This window comes from Pleurodeles waltl, chromosome 11, assembly GCF_031143425.1.
Source record: "Pleurodeles waltl isolate 20211129_DDA chromosome 11, aPleWal1.hap1.20221129, whole genome shotgun sequence".
Classification (NCBI taxonomy): Eukaryota; Metazoa; Chordata; class Amphibia; order Caudata; family Salamandridae; genus Pleurodeles; species Pleurodeles waltl.
In genome coordinates this window covers 3,898,517-3,914,658 of record NC_090450.1, presented here as the reverse complement: position 1 = coordinate 3,914,658, position 16,142 = coordinate 3,898,517, and the positions used below count along the sequence as shown (strand labels likewise).

Here is a 16,142-nt window from a genome sequence, read left to right as displayed (position 1 = left end):
AATGTAGCACCTACAACAGCATCAAACCGTGCACACCACCTTGCAATACAGGGCAACCACAACCCTTTGTCATCAAAAGACACCTCAAGGAATGGAAACTCATGCACAAAACTAATTTGTTGGCTGTTAATCAGCACTACTCCTACTTTGCTCAGCAGTTTGCCACGCACCATAATATAGGTTTACTGATATTGACCTCCAAGTCTAGGTCAGACATAAAGCCAACTTAAGCATTGACCTCCACAATTGCACCGCAAAATCCGCATTGATCAAGGACGGCATGCTCAATCTATTAATTTTGGCGATCTCCTTGCATCTATCTACCAAACAATTTTTCAAGCCATTCGGATACAAAAGAAACAGGATTGTAGCAAGAATGCAACACTGTCTCACTCCCATATTTAGATTAAAAGGCTCCGTGCTTTCCCTATGAATCCCAAATCTCACAGAGCATTTGTTCCAGAATGAAGGTATCGCAGAAACTCCATGATTGGGCTCTCCACACCCATCATGGATGGCAACCCCAATAACTTACCACAATTTACCTTAGCAATTGCCCTTTTAAGATCCATTAAAGCAAGGTAAATGGTACCCCCTTCGCACATGTGTATCTACCAATCAACAAGAATAAATTCAAACACTGCTTCTGAGTCCCCATCCCTTCCCTAAACCCATACTGCACCCTGCTCATCAATGCTTTCTCACTCACTCCTCAATGTGCCGTAAAACAACACGCCCCAAGATTCTCACAAAAGTCTAGGAGTGAAATAGGGCAATAGGACTTGGGGTCACTATGATTTCTATTTTTGAAAAAAGGAACAATGCAGGCGGATTTCCAGGAGGGGGTGATTCCTACACTCATTGCTACATTTAAGATGTTCACAATAATAGGTGTCACAACTGCAAGTTGGACTTATACAGATCCGTAGGGATCGCATCAGGCTGGGGCGATTTGTGCCTCAGACTTTCCTGCAGGGCAGCTATCACCTCCTCCAACGTGAATCTAATGGACAGGCTCAGACAAGTATCAACAAGTTAAGCCATTTCCTCGCCAAGGGTCTCTACTGAAAAAACACTATGAAAGTGACTCATCCACCTGTCAGGTGGAATTTTACAGCCCAACCCCTCAGATGTACCTTTCTCAAGGGTACCCCTGTTCACAATCTTCCAGAATAAGTTTGAATTCTTAGTTTGACATGCAAACACCAACTCCTCCCATGCCTGATCTTTAAACTGCTGCATCCTCACCTTCAACGCAAGCTTATACTGTGCCCTCATACTACTCACATAGACATTATCTCGCCACACAACAAGTTTTGTCAAACCAACCGCCCGGATACTTAAGAAAGCCCCCTATGTTATTATTCAGAATAGCTCTAATGGAACTATTTATTCTATCAGAAGCAGCAATTATCTCCGCCGCTAAGGGAGTTTCTGCCAGGAGAGTCCCTACTATCAGATTATAGTTGTTGCTCACCACGCTCTCAAATACCTGCGGGATGTTAACCTGCTGCCAACAGACCCTGCATCCCTGATCTTTTGATCTCATGCCAACCGGCCCTACAACTGCAGGTAAACACCTATTGCAAGGGAAATTCTGAAATACCATAAGGGGATTATGATCACTAATATTCTGCTTTAGGACCCCCCTGGCTGGACCAAATTTCTCACTGGGGCAGACACAAAAACATAATCAATGTAGACCCCACCCCCCTACCCACAAAGGTTAGAGCCTGTTGATCAGAGACAATATCCAAATCAAGAATGTTAAGCAGCCCCAGCTTTTGCAGCCCCTTAATAAGGGTCCCTCCCCTCACATCCTGGAGGCCCTCACAGACAGAAAATCTGTAATCTCACTCAAAAGGATTATCAGCGGTGATATAGCCACAAACCTTCACATTAAAATCTCTGGCTACGATCACATGAAATTCAATTAAACAAGCCTCCAACCTCCCCTTTAATATCTGCAAGACAGAACACAGGGCCATAATTTGGCAATGAGATTCCCACACTGCATTGTACAAATTTACAAGGAGAATATTATACTTATTGGGAAACACAACCCAAATGTTGAGGATTCCTCAATGGCTACATTTATTGTGATACTCTCTATAAATCTTGGGGATATGGACCAAGGTAACTATGCCCCCCCCAGAGTGGGGGCTGGGCACCTGTGCAGTAGACACAGCAAACCTTTGAAATCCATCCGATTCTGCTGCACCCTCTGACCATGTCTCTTGGAGTAGGATAAAATCAAAACAAGAAATAAACCCTACCCATTGCATGCCTTGTAGCTTGGCATCATACCCAGCCATATTCCAAGAAACTAAAGAAGACAGAGACGACACCTCTCTTACCCCCGCCACCCTTGAAATTAAAGATGTGGACCCTGTGGTATCCACCTGGTGCTTCCCCTCCTGACCAGAAAAGCTCATCCATCTTACCAGTCAGTCACTACCCTCTAAATCTGAGAGGGCCGAGAATCTATTGCTCAATATAAGCGGCGGCAAGCCCTCCCACAAACTGGGAACACCCCTTGCACACGGACCATCTAAATAGCGGATGTGCCAATAGAAGAAACCCAGGGGAACCAACCCAATTGCCTCACAAGCCTGGGGATCAACATAACAGGAAAGAAGAAAATGACGGACCAACCCTGGGTATCTACAATTTATTATAACACAACCCCCCTCACCAGCTTTCTCCAGTGTGGCCACTCACCCAATCTGTCTGACAAACAAGATGTCCGCTAAGTCACTGCAAGTAAAATCACAGTTTTTGCCCAACCAATGTCCAACCTTATTTTTCAGCTGCTCTGTAGATTCACATGAGTCCGGAGATGACATTGGTACATTTGTGAGGATTACCACGTAGGGGGCACAGTCCAGTGGGAGCTCCAACCAGGAGTATGAGGCACCAAAGGCTAAATGCAAATGTTTCCCCCATCTTCTCCAGTATAGGCACCGCCACCCGGCCATTCCTGCTTGAAACTCTCCGCACCAATCCATCGCTTCCTATCCCCCTCCAAACTTATAAGATTTTTACGGGCCACCACCACATAGCGGTGAGAAAGATTTCTTGTGTTAATATGAGGTCACAGAGAAGGCTGCCTGTACACATCCTCCTGAGAAGCAGAGGTGACCCCTGCAGAATTTTCTTCACCTGGATGGGGCCATGACACTCATGCTCCAAAGTCTCATGCACTTGGGCTGAACAAGCCCCCACCATGGAGTACAACATGGAAACTGAGGATTCCAATGCCTGTAATTTGTCCTTTAAGGGCATCAAACAGGCTTCAATCAGTTCCTTGGATTTCTCCAGTAAGTTGTCAACCCCAAAAACTTGGTACTGCCCATTACAAAAACCTTCCTGGGTACCAGAGCTGATCATTGCATCAGAAAGAGCCACTTTAGTTTTTTCCCCAGTTTTTTTCAATGGCTTTTTATTTTTATTTGGTGGGCTGCTACAGCAGGGGGAGAATCAGAAGAATCCCATTACCATTGACCATGGAACCCCCACTCCCACTGTTGACTCCATCTGCCAGGGGGACCTTGTCAAATCAGCCTGTGGCGCTGCTAGCATACTATCTTCAATGTCTGTGATCACAAAAGCTTCTGCATGACCGGATGCTTGTTGCCAGTCACTCATTTCCATTGAGAAACATCTCTCCGCCAGGACTTTTTCCTTCAATCCTGCTGCATGGGCCATAAAGAGTCCAGCATTTAATTAAACGACTCCCTTCCCCCTGCTGCTTGGTCTCCACTATGAAGTGTCCTCTGCCTGCCCATATTTCTGATTCACCCAAAACCTTCTTACAACATGCCAGGAAAAGACTTACACTCTGAGTGGCCCTCTGAACAGCCCACCTACACCTTGTCACAAGAAAATAATAGATGTAGCCACCACTCACTCCACTTGGCCAAACCAATGCAGAGCTCTGCTGACAAAACAAGGCTTCAGAGGCTGAGCCCTGCCTCGGGCAGCTTCAGACAGGCACAGAAGGGCCCACTCTTGGCTCAGTCTTCACCCAGGCCCACCCAGGCACAGCCCAAGCATGTCCCATGCCACGGTCCACCCGCTTACCTTTAGCGTCCTCTGCCTCCTGACCAGGACACTGGGAAATGGAGTCCATGGCACCTAAAACTGCTAAAGCGCATCCCATGTGGCGGTGCACCCGCTTGCCTTTAGGGTCCCTGGCCTCCTGATCAGGACGCTGGGAAATGGAGTTCTTGTCACCCAAAAACGCTAAAGCACATATTTATTTGTATTTTAACTATTGTGAATAATTTAATTTAATTTAACAATAATTCCTATGGGATTTTATTTTATTTCCCTACCTCCATTATTTTCTAAAGGAGGGTGTTACAATACTAGTGGTTGGCAAAGTGTTGTGCTGTACTTACTACCGTTTTTTTTTCTTTTTTTAATTGTAACTTATGTTTTGAGTTGTGACTAAGCAAAAAGTAGTAAACTTACTCAAAAGTGTAAGTTACCTTTGTGATTAAGGCCCTTCATATCTGTTTAAAATGAGAGTAGAAGCATAATAAGGTCACTAAACTGAATTCAGATATGAAATGTGGCTGTTATGTTTAAAATGAACTTGAGTCCTGGAATTCTGCAGAGTGCAAATATATGTTAAATTGTTATATATACCCTCTACATTGTGCCAGCCTAATATGCTTGCTGCCCAGCCTTGCCTAGACTCCAGTGTAAAAAAAAAGGATCTTCAGGGTGTGTACATTAAATCTTCATCTAGAGACAGTTAACCTACACTATCTATCTGTATATCTACACAGTAATTTGTGAAGCATAGATTATATACACCCAATTAAGTCTCCTGGCACTGTCATACCTGGATTTTCTTGAAATTTCTATTTTTTGTTTAATCTCTGTGAAATTGAGGTAGTTTATTTCACTGATTAGCTCCTGAGACACCTCATGATTATACTTAAGGAAAAGTGCAGTCTGCGGGGATCAGGATATAACTTTGTGTCATGATTACAGGGCACAAATTCAGAGATAGTAGTCTAGGTTGACCACTATTAAAACTTTTGTATGATAGTCAAATGCCCTTATATAGTGTTTGGCAATTGTGACAGTGTCCCTCTCAATCAATCAATCAATCAGTGGTTTCTAAAGTGTGGCTAATCACAAGAAGGGTCTCAAGGCGCTGTTTGCAGGTGTGCTGCTCGGTCGAAGAGCCAGGTCTTGAGGTCCTTCCTGAACTGCTTGAGTGATGCGTCTGCCTGAGCTTGAGAGGTAGCGCGTTCCATGTCCGGGCTGCTCGGTCGAAGAGCCAGGTCTTGAAGTCCTTCCTGAACTGCTTGAGTGATGCTGTCAGCCTGATTTCATCTCACCCTGCGGTTGGAAATTCAACACCGACCGTCCAATGAATTTGGGGCTCTTGGTATAGGTATGCTTCTATGACACAATATACACATACAGGTTGCTTTGTGTGCCTTAGTAATTATCACATAAGCCATTGCGTGATGCAATGGCAATGCAGGGTTTTAGAAATCTGGGCCTTGGATTGAGCTACTGGAATGATCAGGTAAAAGGCATATTTCACATCCCATGATGAAATGTCTAAGACAAGATCCATCTCTCAAGAAGCAAAATCTAACAATTCAGTGGAGGGTTGGCAAAATTACCATGAACACTTAGAAGAAGCTACCCAACATTCTACCAATTTCTAGAACCATCATCTCAATAGTATTCTGCCCCCCAAATATAGAAATGAATGCCGGAAGTGAATTATGGGGCATTCCTTTAAAAGTACTAAAAGTTTAGTGGACAGCCGTAATTGGTTTTGATGGCTGTCATTCAAACTTTTGAATTTTTTTCCAAAAGTAGGAGTTTGTTTCTGAAAAACAAAGAATTAATGAAACCTGCTCCCTGGAGTTTTGTTCCAGGCTGTGTGGTCATTATAGATTTTTTTGATACCTCACTGCCAGATTTGTCCTGGCGGTTATAAAATAGAAATAAATGCATTGTACCACCTACCCTAAACAGGGTATATTATCCTTCCTGCAAGGGCCCCTCCGGTGTAGGAGGAGGTATTCCATCAAAGGACCAAGGGTTTGGCAGGTAGGCATTTGCAATTGAGTACACTGTCTGACAAACTTTAAATCAGGTCCTAAGACTAGAACCGTCCATAACAGAGCTGAAGACAAAAATATTCAAACTAAAAAAAAATGTTCTAAATACCTACAATCACAGTGCCATGATTTAGTGGCAACCAAGGCCTACTCTACCTGGAAACATAGGCCAGAACGCTAAGAAAGAAAAACACCTTTAAATAAAAGAAACTGAAACCTTACCTAAATGATTTAAACAATAAAAACATACACACTTATATGAATAATAAATTATTAACACATTTTATCATTCTGAATAAAAATAAAAAACAATGAAACATGGTATCATAATAACACAAACAATTACAATAGTTTTACACCTCTATTAAAAATATAACAATATTGAAAAAATACAATAAAAAAGATTTTATCTGTGATATGTCATCATATAAAAAGGAAATGACAATATTAGTGCAATAATAATAACAACTGACAATATTTGCTTTACACAATATTAAGATTGTGTCCCCATTTTCAATAAACGCTTCTGTTAGGGAGCACTAGGAAAAGCATGGTGGTCCTGAACAGAAAACATAGAAAATTACCCCCACATCTTATGAGAAAATTCCCTGGGTGTCAGGGTAATTTGTCGTGTGGTTTCCCAATTTTCAAGCTTGTTTATTGAAAACACATACGCTCGGTAAGCAGCCTCTTGAAACACTGCATTCTCTCATCAAACCTTCAGTGCCTTCAGGGGAATACTCCAAGACTGTAGCTACTTTGAAGGCACTGAGATCTATAGAGGGCCAGCAGAGATCACTCAGTATTGTCAATGGTAGTCTATCCAGGGTAGCATAGCAAAGACCTCCAACACCCTAGCAGATGATTGGTTGCCCCCCAAAGTATACATCTGACCAAAAGAGGTTTCAATTTAGTTTTTAGTTTTTTTTTTTAAGAAAGCCCAATACAGTGTTCTAATCTTATCAGAGATATGATCAAATGTGCTTAAGCTGATACTGTATACTCTGATCTATGACCACATTTTTAGAAGACGTCCTGAACTAAACAGCACTGCAATATTTCATGCAATAATGGATGATAGATTGTGTAATCGATGCAGATTATATCGTATGGAACATGCAGAAAGACTTAAGGCCTTAAGGATTACTTAAAACTTTACCAATGTGAGTAGGTCAAGGTAAAGTGTACTGATAACAAGACATTTGATAGATATGTGATAAAACAGTGAAAGTCTGTGTTTTAAATACAAAGATGACTTTGTCTCATTAATTGCTGCATGTTTAGATTTTAGAGATCTTCCAGCCATGTTTAATAAACATTTACTATTAAAATATGATATTATAGGAAGACCACATGCAAGTTAATGTGTTACTCTCTGATAGCAATGCTGATCTGTCACACTGGTAAGGTTTTTGGTAATATGTGCTGGTTGTGCTTGTGATAGGATGATCAAGTATAAAAAGTTTAATATCTTCAGTGAGTTGGGATACTGGTGTGCATGTCCCTGTGCTGTGCATTTTTAAGATTTGTAATCTGCTCCATCTAACCCTTCACTCCACAGCAATCCATCAACCTTCATAACCTTGTTGAGGTCCACAACAGTGTCATTGTTACGGTGTGTCAAAAAGATGGAGGTGAGTTACAACTAAGTTACAGTTATTATTGCATCTTGCATGTGGGTGTCCCAATTTGTAAGCATTTGCAGCTGCAACAGAATAAACATTGAGACTCGTAAAACATGAAGGCAAGTTATCTGTGGCAACACGTGACAGCAACCAGTGCATTTTTTGCTTTCTCTGTCTTATTGAGGAAGGGTCATATGGCCTAATTTCTGAATATTTTAGATTCTGCCTTTCTAGATTGTTTGTACTCATCGTGTACCTTCAGCAGCTATTCACTCTGCCAGACCTTAAAATCACATCACCTTCATTCTTAGAAACCCACACTAGAACCAGTTCCTAGGCTACATGAAATTCATGTCTTACCAGAATACTTTCAAAGCCTTACACATCCAAATACAGGACCAAATAGCATAAAATTTAAATGTAGAAGCTATGAGCAGTTTCCTCATCCATCCCCTCCATCTGAAACTGCTCCCCAGTCTCAAGGTGTAGCGATTGCAGCTTTTGAGAAAGAGTTAAAATTGATCCTTGTTAGAAATTAAAGTGATTCAAAGGGCAACAGCATGAACAGTGGACCTCAGTGGCTAAAATGCATACTTGGGAAACCTGAAGCTTTGACATTTGACTTTGTCCAAATCCAATCTGAAGGATCTCATTGACGTGGCCAGCGGATACATGTAGATATCTATACCGCTAGAGATAGTCAGTTATTTAGAAGAAACAAACATTGCATTTTTGTTTTCGAAGAATGAAGGTATCAGATGGTAATGCATTAATAAGGGAGGCAGCATTGTTGCAAATTGTGGGACAATTGGGGGCCAGAGAGCCCTTACAGTGCATTACTACTTCTAAGTATAATGGTACATTTACAAAATGACATGTTACTATTAGGGAAAGATATTATGGTAGGGTTAGGTTTAAGGTATGTTTAATGCTATTACCTAAGTTAGGGACATGAGAAAGGCACATGGAGAAGGGATGTAGAATATTGGCTCTTTAAAAGTGTGCTATCCTGCCTAGATTTTCTTACTCTCCATCACCCAAATGTTCCTGCAGTTGCAACTTCTAACACTTCTAGAGTAGCACTTGGGCTAACACTTTTCCAAACACCTTTTCTGACTCAATATCTCCCACTGCTGCACCCTTCAAAACTCCATATAATACCTTCAAATATATTTTTGGGTAATTTCTGCTACATTGCATTATCGCCCCACCAACTCACATCTCTAACTGCACAACGGGGACCATTAGCATATTTGCAGTGGTATATTGTGAAGTAAAATTTGAAAACGTTTACTATTTTCATGATAACATTACAACAACCGCTTTTTGAGGAATTCTGTGAAGTGACTCTCAGGAGGCAGGGTTGTGCAGGAATTGATAAATGTGCTTTTGTGTAGTTAAGTGAAATTATGGCAAAATTGTGCAAAAGTATGTGTAATTATGCAAAATGTAAATCCATTTTTTCTCTCTAAATGTTAATACATCCATGTATCACTTTTTGACACACAGATGCAATTCAGCAAGAGGACCATGAACAATAAGTTCTCAGGTTCTTTCCGCAATCTGTGACATTCTGCGAATGCCACGTAATTATGGGAAGTGGTTTAATGGCATCATTTCTTGGAATTTTGCTTAACAATCATAAGGCAGATTTCCTGAAATCAGGTTGTTGGACCTTGCCCTCTTTGCAGGGTCACCCCCAAACCTTTTGCTTTTCCCATCCAGTGTTTTGCTGAATTTATTTGGATTGGCCTTAGTGCTCTGTGCACTTTACCACTGCTAACCAGACCGAAAATCCTTGCACTCTCTCTCCTAAATATGGTTTGATTGGCTTACACCTAATTGGCATGATTAATTAACTTAATAGTCCCTTGTAGAGTGCTATGCCATATACCCAAGTCCTGTAATCGAACTACTACTACTAGTGGGCCTGCAGCACTTATTGTGCCACCCACCTGTGTAGCCCCTTAATACATTTTCCAGGTCTACCATTGCAGCCTAAATGCAGTTTTAAACTGCTAGTTCGACACGGCCATATAGCATCTTTGCCAATCCTTAAACTCCTCTTTTCTTGCATAAACGTCACTCCTTAGGTATGGCCTAGGCAGCTCACAGAGTAGGGTGCATTGTAATCAGAAGGTTGGTCATGTACCTCTCAGTTTTACATATCCTGGTAGTGAAAAACTTCTAAATTTGTTTTTCACTACTGTGAGGCCTACCTGCACTATAGGATAATAAAAGTCTCTTTAATGGTAAAGTCAATGTTTAATAAAACATTTGAAAATGCTACTTTTAGACATTTTGGGCCTGATTACAACTTTGGCGGAGGGGGTTAATCCGTCCCAAATATGACGGATATCCCGCCCGCCGTATTACGAGTCCATTATATCCTATGGAACTCGTAATACGGTGGGAGGGACATACATCACATTTGGGACGGATTAACCCCCTCCCCCAAAGTTCTAATCGGTCCCTTTGTATTTTCCTACCTTTAGCCCTTTGTGCCTGCTGCCATTGTTAGATCACATGGCTGGGTGTAACTGACAGACATTGTGAATTCCTCCCAGACAGTTGCATAAGAGAGGGAATAAGACTGCCTGATTGGGGCATTTGCTGGCTGGGTGGGTGATGAAGCTGAGCACAGCCCCACTTGCAACTGAATAGAGTGTGCTCTGGCTTCAAACAAAGGACATATTGCCTCCACATTGTCACTTCAGCACACATCAGAGACCAGCTAAGCTTTTGAGCCCTGCATCTTCACCTGAACCTAGGAATATCAGAGTGACTCTAAGGGCTAGTTTTCTGGCCTTCTGTTCGGAGCCACAAGGACACAAAAGGCTCCCACCAACTTGAGCCAGCACCTGGACCCATGCTGAATGAGTTCTGCACCCCCAAGTAATGTCACATCAGTTTTTATCCCTTGGTTATTATGGTAAAGGCGCCCAGATGACCACATCCCAAAACTAAGGACATAGAAAATGTGTGGCCTTACTCTGCTCTCAGGACCAGGAGGAAAGCTGGGTCAAACTGCTTGCCTATCAGTCTGAGATGCATTGCTGGTCGAATTGACTTTGAGGCTTCTCTTGTGACCTTCTTCACCACAGAATCTAATCCTGTTTTCTGTCCTTCACCAAAGGGGTATCCAACCTCATGTAACTGTCTTCAGCTACAGCTTTCTGCTTTGCCCTGGTGTAGATTTTAAACTTCCACAAAAACGACTGTAGAAATATTCACTGTGGATTTGACTCCAGGATCCCCAATGTTCCTTCCTTAGACACTTCCTCCTCACACATCCCCTGCAGCCTTGTCTCACTGAACTTTACCTTCTAAGAATTTTTTTTGAAATGTTTTTCTAAGTCCAAAGATAAATGCTGACCTGGAACTAATCCAACATTTGTACCCGAACTGTGCTCCATCACTCTTGGCCATATTGTTTTACTTTGACCTTGTCTCGCATGACTAGATGTCTGCCATTGGTGCTTTGATCTTTTAGGTGCTAGTTTTACCTAAAAACATTAAAAATTCATGACTCTGATTGTACTGATTTACTTTTTTTATTTTGGTGTCAAATAACTTATTAAAATATACTCTACTTTTAGAAATTGGAGTCAGATTTTTTCACTTTAATACTGTGTGTGTGCTGCATAAATGCTTTACACATTGCCTCTAAATTAAGCCTGACTGCTAAGCTACCCAGGGGTAAGCAGAGGTTAATTTACTGACTTTTTGTGGTTCACTCTGCAAGGGATTGTGGCGATTACTTGACCAGGTCTCTTATCCCAGGCAACTAACAAGTCAACTTCTCACGTGTGTGAATTACATCTGCAGAATTTATATTTCACCCAGGCCTACCAGGTGGTCTTTTCATATGTTCACAAGTCATTACCGTCTTGATTCAGAATCAAAGCCAGTAGTACAAGTGGATCAAGACTTTCTGAGAGATTTCTTTAGATAAAACACATGCATGATTTATTTTTGCATCACAATTCTTAAGTATGATTCACTCTTCTTTAGTGCTTGTTATTATCAAGGGAGATAACCTGTAGTTAAATGTATAGTTTGTTACTTGTAATCCTATTTATTCTTCAGGGGAATCTGCATTTAACTCATAAGATAACATCTGTCTTCTGGGGGGGGGGGAACAAGTGATTCAACTGCTCCTGAAGTAGTAGCCTTCACATCTTTTAAAAAGATTTTTAGGAATGGCCACTGATAGCATATGATGGGATACTGGGATAACGAGATTCCTTCTGTTGCCGTGACAGTGTTTCAGGCTTACATGGTTTACATGGCTGTATCCTATCTGGCACATTGTCCAGTTTTTTCCCATTCCTCCTTCTACAGATGTAGAAAATGTGCCCTTCCATTTATGTTTACTGTTTACTTACTTTAAAGTGGTCTTATTTTAATAAATAAAGCTAAGCCAATATAGCCTTCAAAGAGGCTGCCATAAGTATGTAGTTTTTAATTGGTAAATTGCATTTTCTAAAGCAAAATGTAAACAATATCATGCATGTGGCATTCTCTTTTCATCTTAGGGTCAATACAACCAGATTTTCACTCTGCCTGCAGTTGTCAAGTTAATTTCAAGAATGTCTTGGGACAGTTGTGGTTAAGAAGTACAGAAAATTAGACCTGACTCTAAGTTAAAGATAATACAGCCTTTGAAGAGTATATTGGTTCTGAATAGTGGCGGGCATATCTTGCAGAGTTACATAAAAACTTTGCGAGATTCCACGGAGTTCTGCAAATGGGTGGAATAGGCATGTTGCGTTGCTGTGCGCTGATTTTTAGCACTGAAAGCCTATTTCATGTTGTGAAATCAACATGAACGGCACCACACAGAGTGGCAGACAGTGCTGCTTCTAGAGACAATTTTTCTGCTGCTCTATTAGATTTTGTAATGGAGAGGCAGCTTTCTCACCACGACTGCCCTCAGTCATCCACAAAATCTCACCAGGATCCCTCCTAGCAGTCAATAATCCCACTAGTGGACACAAAATATTGCTCTGAAACTTACCATTGGGGAGTTGCATGAGAGAAGAAACTCTGTCACACGCTGGTTGGAGGACTTCGGGTGAAATTCTGCAAACTCTGCTGGAGAAGTACTACTTATATTTATCAAGAATCTGTTAATAGTTAGTGACTAGGAATAGAGGAGACCATGGTGATTTACTTAACCTTTTTACATGTGTTAAGTACAAATGTTGTTAAATGTTTCTAACAAGACATCTTTATAAGAATTAGCTTGGTGTGTAACTGTGAGCTTCAGAAGAACTTTCAGATTCTTTTTTGTAACATATATAAAATGAACATTTTATTCCCAAACAAAGAAATACTTATGAAGAAAGCATTGATGAAGGTAAAAACATATCTTACTCAGTTGGAAAAGAAAGGCAACATTTCATATCCATTGTTACAGTTGTGGCCTAGTTGTCTTCCAGGGCAAAATTACCATGCTCAACCTTTCTTAAAATATCCTATGAATTTCTCCTAAAAGATCTAATCATTTTTAATATTAAGGACTTCCTTCCTTATAAGTGAAAAAAGTGAAAAAAAAAAAAATACAAAAATTGTTGAATTATCTCTCTTTTCATTAATATTTATTTTCTTAGATTGTAAAGAGATTGAATCACGCCATTTGGTGCCAGGAGATGTCCTCCTATTACCAAGAAAGAAACTTTACATTCCATGTGATGCCATACTTATTAATGGGAGCTGCATTGTCGACGAGGGGATGCTTACAGGTATTATACCTTCTGATTAGTACATCATTACAGGTATTGTAATCATGAGAGCATGGTTACAGGTAGCCAATAAACAGTAGCTGCATCATCAGTGATTACCGCATCATTAAGAATCCCATTCACATGTATAAATCCCCACTTATTCTACATTTCTGCACATCTTTGAACACATCTGTTGGTGGCAAACGTCTGTATTTAAGCTTCTGTTTAATTGGTAAAAACACTCTCCACCTTTACATCACCACTGATAAATAGTATGAGACCTATCACATGCCATAAATGCACCTATGAGCCCCAGCATAATGATTTTCTTTGCTACCTTTTACAGCCTTCTATGTATGGGAGCAGCTGTCCCTGCAAAGGAAAAGCTGTTTCAGTTTAGATAGGAGGTATTGAAATTTGATGGAACTGGACTGGCAGACTTAGGGGAGAGAGGACACATTATTGATATGGTATTAGCTTTCAAACCCACATTGCTGCAACATAAGACCTCATAAACAGAAACTCAGTTTTTCACTAATACAGTCCTTAGCTCATCTCTGCAAGTGTAGCTTGAGCAACAAGGCAGACCTTTTAAAATCGTGCTTCATATGATTGAGTTTCACAAAATCAACAATGCAAATAAAAAATAAACATACTACAGGTTTGAAATAGTTCTAGTTTAAAAAAAATAAATCTTTATTGGTACTTGTCAAAGCAAACAGTGCAACAACAGCAACAAAAGGGGATGGGAGAAGGAGATGTGGGAGGAGGGGAGGAGTCAGGCAAAGAGCAAACAGGAACAAAGCACAGTATAAATGATCCTAATGATGACGTCAAATACTTTACATTGCTCCAGATATCTGGCAAATAAACTGGAAGAAGCATATGCACAATGTGATTGCATGGGTGATAAGCCACAATTAAAGCAACACAGGGGGGTGCGATGAGCACCACAGGGATGCATGGGTTAAACGTGGCATGACATGCAGCACCTTGAGGCGGGTGACTGTTAATCTTCCCGGTCAGGGTATTCAGTACCTACAGCAGTATCTTCCAAATGCGAGTCAGAGTCCCTGTTGCGGAGGAAGGAGGTGAACAGTTCCCATATGTCTTTGGGGCGGAAGCGTGAAGGCATCAGTTCCCAAAAGTTAGCTAGTTGTTCTTGACAGCATGCCACATCGCAAAACCATGCCTTAATGGAAGGGGCAGGTTTCCTTCCCCAGTGCATGGCACCCTGCATTTTGCCAGTAGGAGAACCATGGCCACAAGACAATACCAATCATCTGGTATATCCTTATCATATCCCAGGAGCCCACCAAAGGAATGAGGTGGGGAGCATACAGTGATCAAGTGGATGGTTGTGAAGACTTCTATCCAAAAGGATTCCACACTTGGGCAGTGCCATGCGAGGTGGGAAAAGGAAGCTGGCGTGTTTCTACAGCATACGCAGCTGAGGTCCGGGACCAGCCCTCTTTTGAAAAGCTGCATTAGGGTGCGATAGAGATGGCGTAAGAATTTGAAATGAATGTGACAAAGTCTGCCGTTGGGGGAGAGTAACTCCAATTGGCCACAGCAGAAGGATCACTGTGCGTCTGTAAGGGCAGGGGCAATGTCCTCTGCTTAATGCACCCACACCGTCCAGGATAGAGCTGGCGAGGAAGTCTGTGTGGTGTTGTAAAGGCGAGTGATCAGTTTGCATGGGGATGGGGAAGTAAGAAGATGCTTCAGTGCCAGGAGGGTAGGCGGTTGGTATGGAAAAGTATCATACAAAGCACGGCATGTGGCTTGCAGTTGGTAATATAGAAGTGTATCCAAAAGAGTAGGGGGTTAAGATGCCTCATCTACCAGTGATGGGAGGAACCGGTCATCAGGGTAAAGGTCAGAGAACAGTTTGATGTTGTACTTGTGTGCACGTGCAATTTCACCCTCATCAGTGGTATCAATGGGTTGCTGGCCAAAGGGATGGATGGAGTGTACAACAGTGGTAACCCTGCTCTCTTCCTCATGCCCCCATATACCCTGTGCACACACTTCACTGTGTTAATTTCCAACCTAGGAGCGTTTGTAGGGTTGGTATAGGGCTGTTGACAGAGGACCTGGAGCAGCGCGGTCCATCTGAACTGCCAATATGGTATAAGGTCGGGTAGAGCCAATAATGTAAAAATCGGGCTTGAGCACAGAGCAATCAAAGTCATGTCCAGCCCACCTAGACTGCCCTGCTTGAGTGATAGGGTGAGGAATTCCCATGAGCCTCCTAGTTGTTTACCCACCCACACCAAAGCCAACATGTTGGATTTTAATCTCTTGGAGAATTCAGCCATAAGTGGCAGCGGAATATTAAGCAAGAGATTAAGGAATTAATGGACAACAACCATTTTTGCAATTGTAATACAGCCGGAGAGAGAAAGGGGCCGTTTGGACCACGTTGGTACTCTGTCCTCCAATCAAGTCATGGTCGCGAATGTAATTTGGACCCCATAAATGCTCTAGATCACTGCTTAGCCATATACCAAGATACTGAGGTGACTCCTCTGGTCATTTTAAAGGGTACTCTGTGGGAAAAGGATGCGTATTATCTGTGAGAATAAATATAATGGATTTGACCCAATTCACCTCAAATAGCCTCTGAACCTCACCACCTCGCGGGTCAGAGGGGCCAGGTTCTCCTGCGGGTGGCAAGCATACAGGGT

At 41.7% G+C, this 16,142-nt stretch overlaps 1 protein-coding gene across 2 annotated transcripts in view; it reads left to right on the top strand.

Moving 5' to 3' along the window:
• Nucleotides 1-16,142, top strand: part of LOC138265206 (probable cation-transporting ATPase 13A4) — a 329,838-nt gene that overhangs the window by 97,519 nt on the left and 216,177 nt on the right. For both annotated transcript variants that reach the window (XM_069212758.1, XM_069212759.1), the window contains exons 8-9: nt 7,660-7,732; nt 13,339-13,470. In XM_069212758.1, the coding sequence (XP_069068859.1) occupies nt 7,660-7,732; nt 13,339-13,470 (205 nt within the window). The remainder of the gene's footprint in view (nt 1-7,659; nt 7,733-13,338; nt 13,471-16,142) is intronic.